Below are 22729 nucleotides of genomic sequence, written 5' to 3'. Positions count from 1 at the left end.
CGGACGCGGTTGAGTGAACGAGTAGTAACGTAAATTCTATAACACACTACACACACTGAGAGCGTTCCCTCGGAGTTGATCCAGGTCGAACATCGGAACAGAGTTCCGCCATCGGACAGACCCAGGAGTGTCTGTCACCCATTACATATAATAAGAGCGTTCCCTCGGAATTGATCCAGGTCGAACATCGGAACCGAGTTCCGCCATCGGACAGACCCAAGAGTGTCTGTCACCCATTACATACACGATACACACACCAGAAAAGGTAAAACACACACACCTTCGTCGAGTAAATGTAAAGATTTGTAACCCGGTCATTATTGTCTGTTTCCATTTTATGGGTTTTTTTATGCCGCAAGGCTTTTTCCCCAATGAGCCAATAAATTACTCTAAGATTCTCGGCTCAAATTCGGCATTACTCATTAATTAATTTTCCTTACCTCATCCTCACACCTTATAATAAATTGAAATACGGAATCTCTCCATGTTGGCGAGATTACGACGTAACAATACATTCCGCTCGTTACAATATTTTTGCTCGTTTAATTCGCATTTTCAGCGTTCCAAAATTGTTTGTTTCGATGCAATAACGTTTAAAATTACTTAATCCACACTCGCGGTAAACTAGAAAAGTAGTAGCTTCATTCTGGCAGCAAAAAACATCGACACATTGGGTTTTCATTTTTTTTGACAACGTTGCAGGAGAGCAAAAAATCTGAGAAAAATTGAGTACACGAGCCGTGATAGTACCTTGTCAGGGAATTAATGAAAAAGTTTTACAGTTATTAATTTTTCGAAAAATCTTCAATTTTCCGATTTTTTGGGGATTTTTCATTTTTGATAATCACAGCTTGCAACTGAAAAATCTGAAAAAATTCTATAACATCCGGCTTGATGTCCAAAATAAGCCATATTTTTTTCAAAATTTTAGAAAGCCGCTAAAGGTGGAAAAATGCCGGAAAACCGCAAAATCTAATTTACCCTGTAACTACCCTCACGGACAAGTTACAGGGTTAAAATTTTGCGCAGATGAGTTTTTATTCGTCAGCTATCGAATGGTATATGACTCATTGAAAAACCTCTAAGGGCAGTTTTGACCATCTTAATCGGCTATGCCCTTTATGATACTCTTGTTCGTTGCTCGAATGCGGCTCATAGCCGATGCGCGGCCCTTTCTCCTGGGAGCGAGACGGGCTTCAGCCGGCTGGTCGCATGCGCAGCAGTACGAAAAATCGTCCATGCGCAGCTATCTTTTTTCATTAATAACCCGTTAACACAGCCGCGGATTGCATTTCGGTAAAGGAAAAGGTTACTTGAAATGACCTCAGGATACCTCCATTTCCCGATTTTTCCATAATTACGGATCACCCTGTATAACGTTTTTTATTTTATGGTTACTGTACTTTTGTTAAATAAAACTTGCAAGAGAATTATATGATATAGTAATTATCTAATATATATGATAAAGTAATTATCTCCGTCCATATATTAATTGACTATAAAACAATGTTGTGCTATCAGTAGAATGCACACAACGATTATCAATTTTGGCGATAAAATGTTGGTATGTGTTATGTATTTAGATTATGAATGTTCGGTCCTACAACGAAATTTCATTTTCTTATTTTTTGTCCAACCGAATTTGCTATTTGCATTTCAAACATATCTTGATCACCTTCTTAGCGATGCGGGACCCTATTAATTTTATTTAAGGTGCACAAACATTGTCACATTAACTTTATAGTTTTTAACCGGTCATAAAGCAATTTCAACAATAAAGTCGGATGCTCCATCGTTATTCGCTTTATGGTTTAGACAGGGCCGCCAGATGTGCTGTGTCGTCCCCTTGCTCGGGGGTTTTTCTGCTACCTCCATGGCCGTGCGATACATGCCTTCAGACTCCCCTTTCTATCTCGTCGTCAAGCAATCCGCGTTCAAGTTTCCTCTCAGAGAAAATTATAAAGTAGCAGAAATTTTGACTCTCGATACAGTCTTTCACTCAGTGCCTTGTACAAAGTCTTTCACTCAATCTCTTAGGCAGTCTTATTCAGTCTCTATACATTGAGCCCTAGCTCTTATAACTTTTCTTGTTCTTCAATCGCTCGTCATTTCTCGCATAGTCTTGATGTGCTACTTATCTTCGTTCGATCCGTCAGTCAGCACGTCGCTCCTTCAAACTGCTCTACTCGGCTCCAACTTCCATTAGTCTCCTAGGTCATCGATCGATCACGATGTAGAGCAGTTAAATCAACTGTAAATACCTGTAAATACATGATCTTTATTCCCGAATCAGCTGTTAATTTTTAATTAAACAAACAACGATATTGTTCTTAATAACAAAAGGCGATTCGATGTCAATAAATTGAAATAACGAAGAAAGAAATTTATTTTTATGAAAAAGAAGGCATTTATTTCATTTGAACTGAAATGCGAAGTACAAATTGCATAGATAATATAGTGGTAATAATATAATAATTAAAAATTAATAAATATCAATTCAATTAATAATACCACGTGTAACAGTATATTGCGGATTATATGTAAGATAATTGTACTACACGGGATGTGTTTTGTGGCAGTGTTATATCGTTATGATCATGAAGAGTGTATATTACAATTAATTTTCATTCTCGCAGGTCGTCGACTCAAGTCAGCTACTCGATTGTGCTTTCATTATTTTCTCTTCTTCATTGATACCGTCTTTCTATTACTTTATTTTATTTGAAATCGGTGATGCATTGCCGTCGTATTTATTATCTAATTAGGCGCGCACTGATTTTACAGAGAAACATTTGCTGAGCCTCCGGAAATATGTGACGGAGGGCACTATGTATTAATAAATAATAACAGTGTCATTTGGTTTAACAACCATGAAAGTAAAAAGCAATTTTTTGACACTAGAGAAACATAAAATGTAGAAGTTAACAAACTTGGTGAAAGTGCAAGTGAAAGTTTTACCTGCACCCGTTAGAATCTTTCTGTCAATATGAGCAAAGTTTCATTTTTAGTATATACAGCGCTTTGCACCTTCATGATCGCAATACAAACTTAATAGCTTCCGTCCGATAAACATAATAACAAAAAAGTGAGAGACAGAGGGAGGGAGTAGGAAACTGTTAAAACTTAACGAAAACGAACCTTTGTCGTCGTTATCATTTAAACATTAGATTTAGTATGGTTATCAAATGAACTGTTGTTTCAAATTGATTTGTTCGTATTATATTATTCTGGTTGCTTTTTTGTGAACGATTAGGCAGTGCTTAGAGTAAGGTTACAGATATGTAGAATAGACTCGCATGACCATTTTGTCATTCACGAACCGCCACACTTGTAGTTCTTCCTTTGTTATTCGTTCCGCGCTAAAAAAAGAAAACAAAACACAGTTTTTCTCCGGCTTTTTCGAAGATTTGCATATTTTGAACTGCCCAGTCAAATGCTAAACCATTATTGTGGAAAAAAGTTTAGTCGTCTTTTCATCGTAGAGTACTTTAAATTAATTATTATTAAAGTCATCATTTGCCTAGTAAATGAGCTAGAGTCGACGATAACTAATACCGTTGAAAATTTTTCATTTGTACACACCATCGACTGATTTGATCGGATCATCATCTCCTTAAGATATAAATTAGGTTATTAATTACGTGAATTGCTTATGCTGATAATAATGGTGTTCCATAAATATGTATGCCATATATATAGAAAGCAATAAGATAAATACCTAAGCTCGACGAGTAGGGGTCACGATTATATTAGTCATGGAAACAAATTTAAGGGTGAGGATAAGAAATGTTTCTGTCGCAATGATTTGATGTTTTCTTTTTCTTATGTTCGATTCCCCATTTATTAGTAAGTATTTAACATCAGTGGCAAATAAGACTTCAACTCACATTATTTGAGCATGTCTGGCAGACTTTGTTTCGTACGCTATTGGCAACGGTGTAAATTCTTCCTATGCAATCTTACGAACTGCCTTCGTTTTCCGAATAGAAGTATGTTTTGCCATATTTTCATATTTTGTTGCATCAATGATTTCTTCGTATACAAATTATTCATTTAATTCCTATTTTACGCATAATACTGGGTGTCCCATAAATTCATTTATATTAAAATTTCGCGATACATATACACTATACATGATATCTGAAGAAACTATATGTGTAGATGTCTACTTGAAATGATGGGCGGATCATTAAACATTTATTTATGGTGAAACTTTAAACGTATTTTTTGTATACAAATCTATCAGCAGAACAATAAATATGGATATGGATACCTCGTGAATATGAATATCAGGATCAGTACCACAAACAAAAGAATCCAGAAAATCGAAATGAATAATTCAATAGATCTAAGTCACCGCGTGTCAATTTGTAAAGTGCAACGTAATGAGAATGATATTTATAGGCTACTTATGAATAAACTAAATAATTTCCGTCTTATTGTATTTTTTTTTAAATACATATAGAAATACACTATGAAACACCCCGTGTAAATATTTGTAATAAGTCGTGAGAGATCATATTTCGTATTCATTGAGTATTATGAATATACGTAAACTTTTCAACATGTCTACGCCCATCGAAGGGATCAAATTGATTTCCAATGCTAATGAGTCATCGAATTGTGCTTCACAAGACCGACGCTCGGTGGAACAAAAATCTCGGAGATTGTCATCGTTTTTTCGCTGTGAGAAGTCGCATTTGTAATTGCAAATTCATGAAGTATATAAAATAACTAAGCGTAATATTTGACGACAAATTTTGTTCTTTGGTATCAAATTATATTTTGGCGAACATTCGGTCATTTCAGAATTATTCTTGAACGATTTTATCAAACACGGAGAGCTATAAATGATTCCTTGAACAAAATCAATCTCCAAGATTTCGGAATTTTATTCATTTGAATTTTGTGATATTCGTATGAGATTCGTTGCCATGAACAATCGCCGGCACCCATAGTTTGCCACTGTACATACATACACACGCACGCGCGTGCACCCACACAAATGAAGTTGAGTAGATGCACAATGCCCAACTCATTAGTTGATTTCGTTACTAAACGGTAAACCACGTGTCCCCAAAGAACGTCAATCCGTTGAATACTGAATCTGCTTAAAGTCTATGATGAAATTAGTGATTAAAATGACTGAAGTAACGAACAAGATAATACAAAGACGAGATCTGTGAGAGAATAAAGTACGGTGACTGATTGTGACTATGAGAAAAACGAGTCTATGAACACCAGGAGATTTCAAACATTTTCCTTCAAAAGAAACACACAATGAAAATGAATGCGACAATGATATTTGTTAATACTGTATACAACTGTGTTATTTACGAACCGAAAGTAATCGTCAAGCGTTGATATTGTTGTTTTCTCCAAAAAATAGAAATTCAAATTTTCATTATCTCATTTCGTGTTTATTGATCATATGTAGTATAAAATGCAACGTTACTTTTGTGGTTACTAAGTAGAACCAACCAGTATCCAATCCTTCTTGAAAATCATTTACCGAAAGAGATAAAAAAAGTGGAGGACTACTCGATGAATACACAATCAGCTTTATTACTTCATACACCCAAGAACAGATGTGAATGAGCATCGTTATTTAAAAACTATCTGATCATTATATGTATATAAAGAAAAAATAGGTATGTAGTTAAAGGAAAGAAATGATTGTCAAATGTAAAACTAGCGTAAGAAAAATATTTAGTATGGAGCAAGGCGGTATGTATATTCAATGCGTCTCTTGATATTGACAGAGTTCGCGAGACATCGTTGTGTCGTAGAGAACACGTCGAATAAATGATCGCGAGAACCGTAATATCACAAACTTATTGGAAAGAATAATACATAAGACGATAAATTGGTAGGACGAATATACAACGATGCTCGGTGCTGATCGCGGCGCGATACGAGCGGCACTGGCATATCGAGATACACGTTACTTACAATATTCGTACAAGTGCTTACACTACGCTCGGATTTCTCGAAAGATCCGTCGGGGTATCGCTTAACCGATAAATTGACTATGAATATTTCCGTAGAGAATTTTACAAATCAGTCGAGACATGCGTACGGAAAAATGTTCTCGACAACAGTTGTCCCTCATCTTCCCGTCACCCAGTAATCGCATAATCCGGCAACCTCTTATCTCCATAATCCTGTAAGCCCGTAACGCCGTAACGAATGGTTGCTGCTCGCTAACGGACAGGTCGATGCTCGTGCGAAAGTGACCACATCTGATTCAAGAATAATGTCAAAATCACTCACAGTATACCAAACGAAAAAGGAGATCTCTTCATCTTCTGCTATGTGTTTCTTCTTTCACCGTTTAAACATTTTTCTGTGTTTCTTCTCGTACCCATGGAACATCCTTCCATTCTAATAATTGTATTTGTCGGCCGTGCTTGTTATTGACAGAAAATAAATATGAATACTATGATAATATCTTTAACTTCACTCCACGGCCAACGTCTCATATTTTGCTCTACGGTTTATTTGAGTTTTTTACTTTCTATTCTATGCTTTAGTGGCCTTCGATCGTGCGCACTTCCTTATTATATATAATATGTATATATTTATACATATCACGTTACGTTAATATGTATATATATTTATATCTGTATAATATTAAATATAATAATTACATATGCGGTAACTCTCTTTGTTTAATGGACATCCGAATGTTCCACGTTTGCTGTACCCTTTGTTTTTTCACTATGCACTTCTCTCTCTTTCTACATATTCTATATTTTATTTATAAATTCATATTTATATATTCATATTTATATATTTCTATACACATATATATATGTACGTCTTACATATGCAGATACGTAATACATATATGTATATAATGTCAATAATAATATTATTAATCATTAATGAGGATGGTGGTGACAGTGACAACGATGAAGATGGTTCTCGACTCGCAAACAATAGCTAACGCACCTTAAATAACTCTAGTATGACAGACCGCATTACACTGTAGGATCTTCGCCATGTCGCGTACAAGAAAGGAGCCACGAACGTGTCGTCTCTCGGAATTTACTATACCTAACAATGATGCGAGTCCGTGCACATGGGATCGAGAGCCGGAATCTATTCGCTGGAAGAAACTGAAAGATCATGTTCGAACTTCTCTTTGTTAATCTGATCACTGGACTTCAGATTGTGTATCGATGAGTACGGGAAATACTAACAGTACCAACAAATGATAAATGCCCTTAAGAATCGTCGTGGTCTTTGGAAAGAATCTTGTCTTTGGATCGCTCGACCACTAATAAGAAAACTTAACGACGGTAACGCATACGTCAATGATACTGGCAGTAGTAAAACGTTTATGAAGTACGTTCAATTAACCAAATTGTCGCGATGTATGATAATAATCGAGCGAATGCTGAAACATCGAGGTTGACAGTACCAATAAATAGTAATTATGACTGTGACTAAAAATAATGAACCGTATTTATATATATAATATTTATAATAAATCTATATTCGTATATAGATTTACCGTATTATGATAGAAAAGTCCTTGTTGCGTATAGCGACGCACAAGCGCGTTCGCAACTTCACTATGTATATGCATAAAAGTGCTATACAAGTTAGGTGTGCACCGTTTCCGCGCGCATTAAGCGGCGTTTTCTGACGTGTGTAATATCGTTGATTGACCGTGACTCGACAGGTTCATTTACAACAACGTTATACGTTGCGCGTCGTACTTAACACGATGGGTCAAAAGAAAGCTCTTTGCTGAGATCACCATTGACAATCGGCTGCGTTTGCCGGCCAGAGAACGTTGCTTCTATGTCTTGTTCACGCACCCCCTATGACTGTCTCCTTATCCCAACCTCCTTCCTCTTTAGCCGTATCGAAATATTACATCCAAGCACCGGAAACGATCGCAGTTTGTGGACGACATGGTCGAGGTTTATCAAACGAAACATAGTAGTTTTTCTTTTACTCATCTAATGTAAACACATCGTCTCCGGTGGGCATGTAAATTTCTGGGCATCAATTTTTAGGTTGTTGCTTCTCTTCTATTGTCCTTGAAAAGTTTTGTTCGAATTCACATTCCATAGAGGTCAATTACGTCCTACAAGGTTACACAGTCACTAAACTTCTCCAGAAGTGTATCGATCATGCGAATTCAAACGAGTGTTTAGGAAATTCTTGTATTGTTTTATTCTTCTTCCTCGCTCTCCTCCGTCGGACCGTACATATTGGCCAATTTGTCGAATCTAGGACCCCAGGCTGTTAAGTACTCGTACTCGTGTTGCTCGTCGTCCGTACCTGAAACATAGAAATTGTTTAGTTTTTCTATAGATATTTAGATTATGGAAACAAAAAATTCTTCGTTATTTCAGTTGCTACACTCGAATTTTAAATAAAATTTTCTGAAGCACTAAAATACATGTAATACAGACTATAGGATGTGTTTTAGTTGATTTAGATTTGTAGGAATCGATATTTTATAAAAACTTCATCACGTTTCTTGCTACGTTAAATACGGGTTTGCAGAACGTTTTTGTTTTCAGAACTATAGCTTTTAACCTTCCAATGCCTGTAATTTGACAATAACTTAGTCGATTTCGATACTACTTTCAACAGGTATATTCAGTATCCAACATCTAGCAAAGACGTTCTTTTAAATTTTCGTTATAGGTTCACATAAAAAAGTTAAAAAGTAAGAGATTTTTATTTTTGTTGTTATGGCAAGCAATGGCATAATTTAAAAAAAAGCATTTTAATCATTGTCTACCGGACAGTCTCCATATTATCTAAAAATATTCAAGTACATTAATCCAGTTTTAAAAGTTATTGTATTTTAAAAAGTATACAAACACTTTTATGGGAAATATTCTCTAATTGTTAATAATTTTATCTGTCATGAAAGAAAATGTTCTCGTCGTTTCTCGATCTTAATCTCATTTAAGTAAATTAATTTATAATAGCCACACTATACGATGTAAAATAATATAAATGATTGACAACAAAATCGATTTTTCTACAAAAGTCAACTATAATAATGACAATATAAACAAATCATAAATAAATAACTGGAATTTTAATATCGTATTTAAATTATTATCTCATACTCCGTTAGTGATGACGTAATTACCATGTAGTAATTATAAAAGATCTGAATTAAACCTTCAGTCACGTCATAGGATTACACTATTCTTATTTTTCTATCTTAACAGCCGACGCGTGTATAGTACGAAATCCTATGAATTGAACAATATCAGTTTTTTATTCATGTTTACTATTATTGAGGAAGAAACTAGGATTGTATCAGCCGTCGTGTTTTACCATCTTTATTATAATTCAAATAAGAAACAAAACATGGGGTACACTAACTCACTGATTTCAATGACTTCAAAAAATCTCAATTCTCTTCTATTTAACATAACTGTTTTCTATTTATGTTATAAATATAGCGTTTTAATTAGCCACATTTACACTACATAGGAAGAAATATTAAAGATGTTGATCGTAACAATATATTTACATAAACGATTTTACTAAGATATTACGCAATAAAGGGTGAATCAGTAAAAACCGCAATCTAAAGTAAAATTTGTTTAATGAGCTATATTGTGTTTTAAGGTTCTCATCGAATGAGTGAAATTCGAAATTTGTAAGCTTAATTTTTTCGAGATATCAACGTGACCTTGAGTAATCCCAAAGTCGTAGACACATTTCCTTTAATGCCTCGTTGTTGTTGATGGAAGGACACAGCCTAGCTCGCCATCACACCAGAATTTGTAGAGAATACAATTTTGTAATTTCTCATTCATAACTCGTTAATAAAGCCGAAACTCAACATTTTCTCTAAGCAAACATTAGTTTACAGATTATCAGAAAACCTTTCTTTATTCTATAACATCCGTACAATATTATATATTGTATTTTTATGCTATTAATTTGTATCGAAATATTAATTGAACTCACTCTATTATCAATTACTTTTTCTTCTTTATTGATTATGTTAGGTCATAATGAACAAAATCATACAAATTAGTACGGCAGTCACAATTCCTAGATTACTTTTCCTATTTGTGTAAGTGGCCTAAGTCAACCATTTTAAAACGATCATAAAAATAAATCATATTATATAATCGTACTATAAAGCGTAAGCGCATCCTCCACTAGCAAAATTATGCAGATCGATATGGCGCAGCAATATTGTTGTGGCGGCGACAAGCCGGCGCCGTGTCTCCGCCATGTGTTTAGTTTTAGGACGAAAGAATGTTTGGACAAATGGACCGGGCTGCACACTGTGCGACAGCGTCGAGCGGATGTTCGATTGGTTCGAGTGTCACGGAGAATGAATTCATTCAGTGAATTTAGAGTGAAAGCGAACTATGAGAAGGAGAAAGAATTATTTAAGTTAGTTCGGTAAGAGCGTTCGTCGGGTACAGTACGCGGGTACCGTGGGTTTGCACCAACGGTGACTATCAATAAACCGACCAGAACTCAACCGCGTTCAGTCACTATTTCCATTGAAGATGCCATTTCCACAGTGTACTTGCAATTCAAAACTGTTCTTTCAAATTTCAGTTATCAATATAAAATTTCTATGTACCAGAAGCTAACGATGACAATGAGCCCGCGATGCTTCCGCCACCCTCATAAGCGTAATTTCGTAAATCATCGAATGGCGGTGCGTTCGGATCACTATCAGCTCTCTTTTTATGGTCTTCTATAAAGATTCCCACATTTGGCTCCGGTCCTAGTGGATCTGAAAAACATTTTTGTTCAAATAACCAGTCTTCCAATACATGACAATTAGGATGTTGACAAAATGGGAACATCGAGAAAATAGTACAACTTACAGAGTACTTTACACGGTGGCAATTTTCCACCCATTTCCGGAATCGGTCCACCGATAGGTATTTGAAGCGGTGTAATGTCAAACGCAGTCATGTCGTCTTCTCCACCACCTTCGTCGTCATAATTAATAATATTCTCCCTGACATCATCGTCAGGGCCAGGATACTTGATGTGAGCCTCTCTTCTTCTATTGTACACGACAAATACTAAGACGAGTACTGTAAAAAAAATGCATAATATTCGTACTTCCTGCATTACTTAATTACTTAATGTATCGGTCGCAATTACTTAGTCAAAATTAACTAACGGGTGAAACGTACCTAAAATAATCAGAAGACAAACCAAAATGGCTGCCAATGCGCCCATGCTCAGTTTCAGTGTTTGACCCTCTTGAACGAGTTCACAATTCTCACCCCAAAAACCATCAGGGCAAACACATCGATATCGGAACCGAGGATCCTGATTGATACATCTACCACCATTTAAGCATGGGTAATCGATGCACTCGTTCTTATCCATGCATCCTTTGTTATCTGGCGATGGGATTCTTCCTTCTCCACACCTATGAACAAACATCAGATAATGTTCACAAATACTAATAATTAATATAGTTCCGTTGAAAACTTACAATGTAATATATAATGTAAAAGTAATTTTAATTGTCAAGATGCCAAATATTGAACTTGTCCTTTAATTAAAAAAAAAATCATGTTGCTGTTAGGTACCGAATGTAAAATAAACATTACAGTACAGTTTTCTGAAATCGGTTCTTAACATACTCGACAAGTTTGTGGGCAATAAAAAAGATTAAACATCATGTTAAGTGACACTTACGTGCATTCGTATTCATTCCAAAGGTCGATACACTCATAGGGCTCTGCACAAATGACACTGTTACAAGGTTTATTAGACGGACAATTCCGTTCTAGATTTCTAGCCATTGTAGCCTGGCCCCATTGTGTTCCATTCATCGCTGGTGGAAGTGGAAGATGTTTCCCTTCTAACCTTATATCATCAAGACATCCTAGATGAAACAATGAAAATATTGAAACACATATTCATATTGTTGTGTCTCTAATTAGTGTTATAGATTGAGACAACTACTTTTAGCTTCGGAAAAAATATGTAATACATATAACTGTATATTTGTATTTACGATTTTAACAATATACAAGTCTCTGCAATCCTTGAAAAAATGGGACATAAACAAGCTGAAGATTCATAAATTTTAAATGACACTCTGAGAAAGCTTTCACACAAAAACTCCCACATGTAATATGCATAAAATGTATGTATCACATCTGCTTTTACACAGAGAATAGTATAAGCTTTTCCATGTAAATGTAAACCAATTAAACAACAATTGAGCAACAATTGTGCAAAGAATGTTTTAAAAGTCATGCACTAATTTCTCTTAGGAAATGTGAAAAAAAACAGAAGAAATGTGTATATTTATATTATACATTTGTCTACTATTTTGGACATTAAAGGTTTAAGGTATAATGTGACTATATGACATGCATATTCCATTTTTGATTGCCGAAATAAAATAATTCCATCAAGAACAACTTTCCGATTGATAATTTCCGGGTGATAATGTATAAAAATTGTTGACTGGTTATAAAATCACAAAATTAGTATTGGACAGTGTTGTTAGTACAGTTTTTATTAAAAGTAAAAACAACTCCTTTATATTTTCATGTGAATTCATTGTAAGTATCAGATTTTTCATGTGTTTATATCGTGGATTTTTTGTAAAAATCTGGTGCAAGTGGATAAAGTATCTAAGAAAGATAATAGATTTCAATCATTATATCAATATCAATATATCAATATATCCTTACAACTTGACATTACTATATTACTACCCTTTGATATTGTACACATATAATACTTAAATAAAATATAGTATAAATATTATATTCTCGAAGTGTTTTACTGTTATACATTTGAATCATTTAAAATAGCATGTAGATTCAACAGAAAATTATTATGTCATTGTGTATTGATTAGACTTTTGTTTCTTAAATATATAGTAAATACACACTCTACACGTTCCATAAAAGAAGTTTGTTCATTCTAATTTGTATATTATAATAACTATAATATGCAAATACAGCACGATTAGCTGTAAAATGCAATACAAAGATAAGGTTTACCTTTCTGGTAATCTGCATAGACCTCAAAAGTCCGAAGGCCTGTGTATTCTGCTTTCCCACTCGCATAAACGCCTTCTTGCTTATCAACCAGCAGCCACTGATGGCCTTCGAAGGAAAAGGTCTCATTGAACCTTCTTCCTTCACCACCATCCAATTCTAAAGTAGCAGCTGACCCGTACCTTGAAACTCTGACAGTATGCCACTGGCCATCATCAACAGCTATTGCTGTCAACCAAATATCACGCTCTTCGGTTCTCAAGTTATTTAAATTGTATCGGAAGTGCAGTCTGCTATCTTTGATCTGTGAATTAAAAGATTAACTTAGATCTTGCTATCTGCTTTTAGATTCAAACCAATTCTATGAGACATTTTAATGGAATAGTTCTAGTGCAATTTAATTTTGATAGGAATGTCTGGTTAATATTCAAGACGAAAACATGATGCAAGTAAATTATTTTGTTGTAGTTGAACTTTATGTTTTATATGACATTATGTTTAGTTATCATGATGTAGAGTAGATACTAAAGTCGTGAATCAATTCGGGAGATAGAAGTGGATTGATAGATGCTAACCTCCAAAATAGCATATTCTCTGTTGTGTTGATCACTGACTCTGAATAGTTCACCGCGAACCTCTCTGGTACGGAATCTTAATTGCACTTGAGTGGAGTACTTGTCTGGTTCAAAAGACAGGGCATATTTGACGTAGCTATGTGGTTTGAACGTTGTTGGAATAGTGGGTGTCATGCATCCTGGACCAGTCCAGCCTGGGTTACACTGGCATCTTGCTTCTGTAAAGTTGCCCACACAGGTACCATGTTCCCAGCAGCGGAAAGTGGATTCTTGATTGTTGCAAATTTCTTCGGTTTGAGGACAACCAGCTACACTGTTTCTTGAAAGACCTGGATGAGCTAAGTCGTAAAGCTTGCTATTATGGAACAAATGTTTGATGCAGCCTTCAAACCCTTTCCCAACTGGCATGTGCTTCCATTTATAATGGCTTGGATCAAACTGCTCGACGTATAAACCACCAATTTGAAGAGGTGCATTTACATTTAGGTACTCGTTAAATGGTGGTATGGTACCCTGCGCTTGGCAACTGGTATCATTGAATTCTGGTGGCGTACCATCTTCTGGTTCTGAGATATCAGCAGATTTGCAGTAATCAATGATCAATTTCACGGTCTGGAAAATTAATACATTTTACATAAAGTTTTATTTATCAATTATTCAAATAAGTAGTATCGTATCCATTATTTACTGCCTTTTCAGAAACAAACATTACTTCTTTTTTTTTGTTCAGGATATTTACTTATTAGAACAATAATATGTAGTTTCTAATAAAATCTATAAAACTGCTATGCAAGAAATTTGTCGCTATGTATGAATTTGTATAATTATAATTACTAACAACTTGTGTGCATTGCGATTCATCTATTTAAGTCGAAAGAAAAATCAGACAAAAACCAAGGCAAACCTATTTACTTGCAAGAATAAAAAGGCAAGTTTGACCTTGCCTTAGATTTGCTATCACAATGGATAAACAAACTATCCTTAAATATACTAAATTCAATGCAGAAGTAGGTGGATTAAAATTTTCTGACGAAGTTGACTACAAATTTGTAACAAAGCGAAAGAAATTTCTATTTCTTTTATTATATGCACTTCTAGAATCAGGATGTAAAATATTTTCGAATACTATTGAACTCCCCCTACATTCGCCCATATAATATCATTTTAAATGAATTAGTTCCTGTAACATGAAATATTAAATTTCTATTGGCTTGTAACTTGAACATATGAGAGTGATTTAAAGATACCCTACATTATTTATTTGCATTAATAGTGCATTTGTATTGATTCAAAATACAGCATTCAATATTGCATGACTTAATAGTGTTGCAAACAAAAGGTAAATCAGACCTCTGTATTCCAAAAGATGTCAAGTCTGTGCCATTCTCCATCATCCAACGTACGTTTTGGTTTCACTTTCAATTCTAGGGTACCAGATCCAAAATCTATTAACAGTCGAGGTATTCCGCGCTCCAATTCGACGGATATAAAATCTGTCAATCATAAAATACTTATAATTAGCAGCAGAAAAAGTATAAACATATTTGCAAAAATACATTTTAAAGTTATTATTTTTTGCTGAATAAAAAAATCAACATTTAGTATTGAAATTTGTTAGAATCTGTGTGCAGACCAATTTTTATTTGAAACATTTTCATTATGAATTTCTGGATAGTCGGTACATTAAATTATTTAGACATGATACACAAAAATCTGTCATGTAATGTAAATACATTATACCAGTACAATAAATTAAAAAAACAAATAATAATACATATATCAACATAATAAATAAACAGATAACATACATTCTGAAATAAATACATACATAACTAATACATATGTAAATACAGTACAGAACAAGTAAGAAATATTTCAATTTAACAGGATAATAAATAATAAGAAGTAATGTAATGTAAAGTAATAATGTTCACAACATATTAACAAGTATTCAATCTGAAAGCTCTTAGGATATGTTGAAATGTATTGTAGGATGCGTGTAGTGTGAACGTGTGTGGACGAGCGGTGCGATTGAAGCGCGGTATGTTTGAAGACGCCTGGGCGAATTGAGTGCGTTTGTTTTTGCCCGCCCTTTGTACCCAAATTATCATTACAAATTATTCGTAAAACTCATTAATCATTCGTGAATAAATTATTCGCGATTAACTAATTTACACATAAGGTAATAGTAAATTATTCATGAAGATAACTATTCGAATAATTATTTAGATAAAAAGTTATTCGTATAATTACAAATAAAATAAAATGACAATCCATAATAACTTACCAGAAACCATAATTTCGTCAGTTTCAGGAGGAACAATAGGCCCATTGTACAAAAGTAGGCCATCAGGTTTTTTCGTAATGAATTCGAAACTCAAATGGCTATTGTCACACATTTCCAAAGCTGGATACCATGCCCAACCGTTTCCACGAAAACTTCTCGCGGTTTGTTGACATCTTGGACCATTGTATCCAGCGGGACATTGGCATCTACACGATAGGAATATTAATTAATTACAAAACATTTCATTTTATTCTAAAACAACAACAATGTTAAACTTGTTTAATTTATGGCTATGTATATATTTTATAAATGTAAATTTTTCTATTTATAATATGCATCGTGTTGTATTGAAAAAATCAAACTTCTCGTGTTAATAGTTCTGAGAACATTTCAACAGAATTTCTTTAATATTCTAAGACAGAGTGAAAGCTTTAACTCAATTTCGTTAGTCTTTTATCGGATTTTTATACTAGACATGTATTTCTGTATACATATGTGTCAAACATTTTTTCTGTTGATATTATGTATTCCATGAATTCTACTTTTTTTCCAACGATCGTAAATACTTTCTAATTGTGTGATTTTTTTATACATAAATTGTATATAATGTATATTTTGTATATGTGAAATCTGTTGATAAACTATTTTCATGGTTAAATTATACAGTAAATTATCTCACATAGTCACTTGGTTTAGAAACAAAAATTTTCAATAAGAAAAAAGGAAATACGATTATTTAAGCCTTGTGATTTATTTTTTTATAGCTGTTGATAATTATCAACTATAAAGACAATCCGCGAGGTTTAGATAATTGTACCTCCTTTTGTCGAGTTGTCTATTTTCGTTTCCAAACAGAGAACAATATGACTGAAATTACTGTAACTATGTAAATGATACTTAGCAGGTACATTTGTGGCAGACTTTGCTATAAAGACTGACTTGTAACTGTTGTGTGAAGCTTGATATGCGTGCAAAATTTAGAAAACGATGCTTACGACAATCCAAATCGTCCTTCTACACAACGACCACCATTGTAACACGGACTGCTTCGACAAGATTCTCCTTTGCTGAAATTTCGTGCTCCACATGTACACTCAGCAATTACATCTACCCTGACACTGACAAGGGCAGTTTTGTTTGCGTTGACCAAGTATGGTAAACTGCTGATGTCCAAGGTATTTGTACAACTACCTTCACACATCTCGTTCTCGTAGTAACACTCATCGATGCCCACCATTGTTATATTAATTCCCACTTCTTTCTCGATCTAAACAGTTTAAAGTATTAGTTTACAGTACTAGACTCATTCATTGTATGACGTACAGTCAAACCTGTCTTTGTGCGGTAAATAGGCACCGCAGAAAAAAATCGTACAAAAAAAATATTCAGAAACTTCATAAATAGCTATAAGAAATAATTTTTCACAACATATTAAGGAAAATTTTTCTTATGCGGTAGAGAGGGACCCCATAAAAAAAATGTCTCACTTAGGAAATATGTCAAAGCTTCGCGAAATAGCAAGAAAGTGCTTTCCAAACAAAATAAATAATTAAATTACACATTGAAACATTTTGAAAAATTTTAATTTCTAATTTTAAACATGGAGAAATTTTCAAAATGTACATAATTCAATACTACTCGTCGTAGTTCAAAACGCGCATATTTTTGCGATGAACTGGTTCGTAATCGCTTTCGTCACTGAAATGTACTACAGTTGATTTATTTTTTAAATCGCGCACAATAAAGTCATATACGAGATAGTAATTTTCATAAAATTAAAAAAAAATTCAACTTCCTTTCAAATTTATTTTTACATCTTACATTTTTACAGCACTTCCTGTATAGAATAATATAATATTCTCTAATAGAATAATATTCTACATAGAAAATTCAATTTGTGTTTATTTATTTGCGTATGAATATTTTTTCGAATTTTTTTTGTCGATATTCATATACCGCACAAAAAAACGCATAAGAAAAGACCACACAAAAATAGGTTCGACTGTATACGAACGTACTGCACTATATGTCTTTTTTAAACAAAATTCGTAAAATATCTTCTTAATCATAATGACTGTCACCACATGTGTTACAAATTTAAATTACATGCAAATATGGTGATCAGGCCATAGCTACAAAAAATTTCGTGAAACAGCTTTGAAAGCTGTGTGTTCAAGCACGAAGTTTATTTCGAAATTTACAATTCCAAAGGAATACTTTTGTCCATTATTTTATTTAACTTTCTAGTTAGCTACTTTATTTACTGCATCCTGTATAATTTGGTTAAGACGTAGTATTATTGTATCCCTTCCTAAATATATGTATATACAATCCGATTATATTATTCAAAATTAAATATAAAATTATAAAAGCAGATATGAACGCTTTCTATGCAGAGTGTCCCAAAATCATTTGGTCATTTGAAGTAACTTGTTCCTTAGCGGAAATGTAATACGCGGCTTTGTATACGAGTTATTAACGAAAAACAATGATTGTGTATCGAGTTCAGAGCAAGAACAAGTAACGGAGCGTGAACTTCCCCATTTGTTTACTACTTTTCAGTGGTAGTTTTGAGGAAAATGTGTTGAACCCTTAATGTGGAATGTAGAAATAGAAAATTTGTTTACACAAACTTTAAAACAATTTTTGTATCTTCAATGATTTTGAAATAATCGGCTTCTATATATCTCGTTGGGACAGGCTGCACGTTATTACTGCTAAAGTCAATTCGTGTAAAAAGTAATAACAAATTACAAAAGAACTTGTTTTTGATTGAAACGAAACTTTAGCAGACAGTCTGAACATATATCATTCAGTATAAGTGTCTGATAAATCTCTCTGCTTTAACAGAAAATTAATAAGTTACCTCCTCACGGTGCATCAACACAATTCCATTTAGTCTGACAGGTTTGTAATACGGTGACCCATGGGCTGCGAATCTGACGTCAGTTAATGGTGGATGCATTCTGCGTAATTGAACACTGAACACATCGACATTGTTTTTATCGTCTATATTTAATAGATGCGCCAATTTTTCCCGGAATAATTCTGCTTTGCTTCGTGATAACGTTTGATACTGAAAAACAATATTAAGAATCAATCCTCGCCAGTCGAAAAAACTGGATTTTAAATCTTTCAATAAGTTCTAATTAAGTGTCTGAATTGATTTTTAATGAAATCGTACTAGTTTTTTTTTATGTCAATGAATGTTTCCAGTTGATAATAAAGAAATCTTTTTGTATGACAACGAAATCTGTAGAGAATATTATTAACTAAACAACTGTTTTATAATGTTCCATTTCAATACATATACCGTCTAATAAAACCCGGAATATTAGAAGCATTTATTATCTTTGTGAATTTCTTGATTTTATTATTATTATTATTAATTATAAATACCGACGTTATAACAGATATTGCTAATAGAGAAATCATTTACCTTATAATCCCAAACACGAATGAAATCTTCATCGGTTATGCCAGATATTCGAACAGATCCAGAATTTAATACTGCTTCGTGAGGGATAGTTTTAACGGTGACAGTTACGTTTGCAAAAATATCAGTTTGCGTATGCTTCCGATCATAAACTTTGAACCTTAAATGGTATCTACCATCGGCCGTACCCGACTTCATGTAGATCATGCCAGTATCCTCATCCAATTTAAATTGATCGTGTTCTAAATTTTCCCAGTAGAACTTCTTGTCTGGTAAATCCCAATCGTCCAAATCATAGACATACACTCTGCCTATTTCTGTGTCTGGCGATTGTCCCTGAGACAATAAATTTGTTTATTATTGCCAATTATTTATTTATATATCTGATTTAAGGGATGAACACAGTCTTTTTATGAAAAAGTTGCAAAAATTAAAAAGATAAATAATCGTAACAATCTAAAATATCGCATTTTTGTTCTTTGATAGTTTATGGAGAATTTGTCATTTGATTTTCGTATATGGTATAAATCTATACTATTCTCAGTTTCATTTCACTTTAGTCATTTCAAAATAGGGTTCCAACTAATCAGTACTAGTAGGATATTTCAGCATTTCTTTACACAATTTATTATATGTATTTCATATATTTACTCCTATAATTTATTTATCAAATGGAATGGAAGATCTGATTGTGAATTTCTTGTGCATTTTACATTACTAGCACTTTGCGAATAGAATTTATTTAGAACCAAAGAAGAACGACAGGCGTGGTCTATCAATCTCGTGTGCCTTAATTGCTTTTTTGAATTGAGCTATGTGAAACTATTATTTGATGTTAATGTGCATTTTAATCGAAAATAATAACTACGCTCAATTAAATTAGTATCAAATTATTTTAGCTACCCTTTAGGAAGAAAAAATAATACATGCATGTTTCTAATTCGATAAATATTTCAATTGAAATGACATATAAAAGTAAGATTTCGCAGAGTGTTTAAGAAGTTTTCGAACTACGTACTGCATAATTATATACAAAAATGTCTTTTGAAGCTGGCTGCATTTTATGATCGTTAGTGTCTCCAATAATAACTGTTAAAGTGCTGGTCCCAGACATTGGAACAGTCCCAACATCTTTTATAATGATCGGTATCAAGTATTCCTTTTGTTGCTCTCTATCGAATGTTCGCAACGAAGATACAATAGCCATACCGTCTCCGTTTGCACCATCTATGGATGAAAAAACGCGAGGCTTATTAAAGGAATTAAGAAAATAGCAATAAATGTACAAAAGTAAGATTAAGTAGTTGATTTTATGGGATTAATGGAATTATTCCAGAACTTACTGGTGTCGCTTTCAACTTTGAAGCTGGCACGAATCACGTCATCCGCCTTCGGATCCATTCGGAAAGTAAATGGCGGTCCGTTGCCCATTGATCGGTCGTCATCGTCCGTTGCCGAAATTTCCACGACTTTCTTCGGTTGTAAGTGCTCCTGTAGCACTGGTCGGTAATCTTTTAAAAATCTTGGTGGATTGTCATTGATATCCTGAACGATTACGGTTAATGTAGCTGTAGCAGTTTTCGGCGGGATACCGTCATCGATAGCTAAGATTTTCACCTGTAATCATTTTTGTTATCGTTCATCCAATATCCATTGCAGTTTCGAAGTTCCTACATTCTATTTTGGTTTTATAAATTCTATAAATCAGTCTTTTCTTTCCACTTTCTCACTCTTATTCTTGCCTCTCTTATAATAGTATAAACATGATACGTAAGTAGCAATTAAATAGGGCAGTCGTGTAGAAAATTAAATACATGTTGCCATAAGTATAAATAATTAAAGTTTTTCCGTTTAACGTAATATCAAAATAAATAAAAGTGAAAATATGTGACAAAATAAGTCAAACCATATATTAAAAAGAGTTACATACAGCTGTATGCTGTACCGAACGTTCGCCAAAAGAAGGCGCTACAACGCTACAAACCAACAATGAAAACTGTGTTGAATACCAGCATTACAATCCGCCGTTGATATTCAACACCGTTTTCGGCCAATAGTCGATTACTATCTGCGATGTAAATGAAAAAGTAAACAAGCTGTGCCTTCTTTTGGTGAACGAACGGTACTTTATACCAGTCATTATTAGCTTAACACTGCTCTAATAAGAAAATTAAATTATTATATAGAAGAATTTGTTAAAAATTATTAAAATAATTATAGAGGGTAACAAATAATATTAAAACATACAGTTGCGAAAACCGAAGGATGACCTACGATTTAAATTATTGCTGATGAAAAATTTCAGAACCAGCGGGCAATGTGCTTGTTGAGTCCTGGGCATAGGGCCTAAGGACGATCTTCAAACAAGGAAGACCAATTTACAGTTTATGATGCTAGTAATGGTAAAAGGCTATTTTTGAGGAACCGAACCATCAAGTAATTTTAATATTTCGCGCGACGCATGGTAATCGGTTTACAATCTCTTGTTCTCGGTCTCAATAGCGAACACTGGCATCGTAAACCTCGGGGATTTCCAAAGGGCTCCGCGGACAGAGGCCTGGAGGACCAAGGCAGGCTCGCGACCGTTCCGCGAACGGCTATTTTTACGGCACATTCAGACCTGGAGGAAATCCCTGTAAAACGTTGCTGAAACACCCCCTACCACAGAGTTCCTTACTATCCCTACTTTAGACATTTTTTCCACTTCCACCAAATTCCTCCTGCGACCGAGCTTTCGTAAAAGCCAATACGCCAACAAAATATCAGAATCAAATAGTTAATAGAATCGAATAGAGATTAGAATCAAATAGTTAATAGAATCAAATAGACCATAGAATCGAATAGTTAATAGAATCGTACACATAACAGAATTCTAAAACCTAAGATCAAAGTGTAATATAGTAGGCTAAATAAGTTTTGTGAGTGAAATTCCAAGTCAACATTTTATACAGTCCACACCTATAGCGTCATACTTCGTCGCTAATACTGATCGACGCCGTGACGCCCCAACAGTGTTTTTATCATGTTTCACACAACGATGCATATTTGTATCGATCCTTGAACACGTAGATAATACAGTTAAAGAGTATTATAGAAAAATATGACATAAAAGGCAACAATTTTTTTTAGTAAATTCATTCATCATTTTTATCATAATCATATTGCAGTAAAATATTTGATTAGAATAATGATGGAGAACATAGATTTGAAATAAAAATATTGCACGTTATAAATAACTGTATAGATTAAATTTGCTCGTTTATTATAAGCAAGCATTGGTCCTTAGTTCGAAAAAATTTCAGCTTATATTACAAAATGTACAAAGATAACAAACCATGTTAATTTTAGCAACAACGAATTCATTGAACGTTGAAACTTTGTTGGATTGTAACATTCGTTCATGTGGTTTAGCTAAAAGTCTGGAGTCTAGAGC

The 22729-nt window shown here is 33.9% G+C and overlaps 1 protein-coding gene across 3 annotated transcripts in view; it reads right to left on the bottom strand.

Annotated features, from left to right (window-relative positions):
* Positions 1–2407: 2407 nt before the first annotated feature.
* LOC144476690 (neural-cadherin) overlaps positions 2408–22729 on the bottom strand; it is a 573745-nt gene continuing 553423 nt past the window's right edge. For all 3 annotated transcript variants that reach the window (XM_078193815.1, XM_078193813.1, XM_078193814.1), the window contains 14 exons: positions 20640–20913; positions 20315–20523; positions 19300–19632; positions 18727–18936; positions 16856–17127; positions 15861–16066; positions 14924–15066; positions 13574–14185; positions 13002–13302; positions 11677–11866; positions 11163–11404; positions 10845–11060; positions 10595–10750; positions 2408–8298 (listed from right to left, as the gene is read on the bottom strand). In XM_078193815.1, coding sequence (XP_078049941.1) covers positions 8189–8298; positions 10595–10750; positions 10845–11060; positions 11163–11404; positions 11677–11866; positions 13002–13302; positions 13574–14185; positions 14924–15066; positions 15861–16066; positions 16856–17127; positions 18727–18936; positions 19300–19632; positions 20315–20523; positions 20640–20913 — 3474 coding nt within the window. In that variant the 3' untranslated portion in view covers positions 2408–8188. The remainder of the gene's footprint in view (positions 8299–10594; positions 10751–10844; positions 11061–11162; positions 11405–11676; positions 11867–13001; positions 13303–13573; positions 14186–14923; positions 15067–15860; positions 16067–16855; positions 17128–18726; positions 18937–19299; positions 19633–20314; positions 20524–20639; positions 20914–22729) is intronic.

Source organism: Augochlora pura, chromosome 11 (genome assembly GCF_028453695.1).
Source record: "Augochlora pura isolate Apur16 chromosome 11, APUR_v2.2.1, whole genome shotgun sequence".
Classification (NCBI taxonomy): domain Eukaryota; kingdom Metazoa; phylum Arthropoda; class Insecta; order Hymenoptera; family Halictidae; genus Augochlora; species Augochlora pura.
Note: the sequence above shows the minus strand (reverse complement) of the source record. Positions and strands in the feature narration are given on the sequence as shown.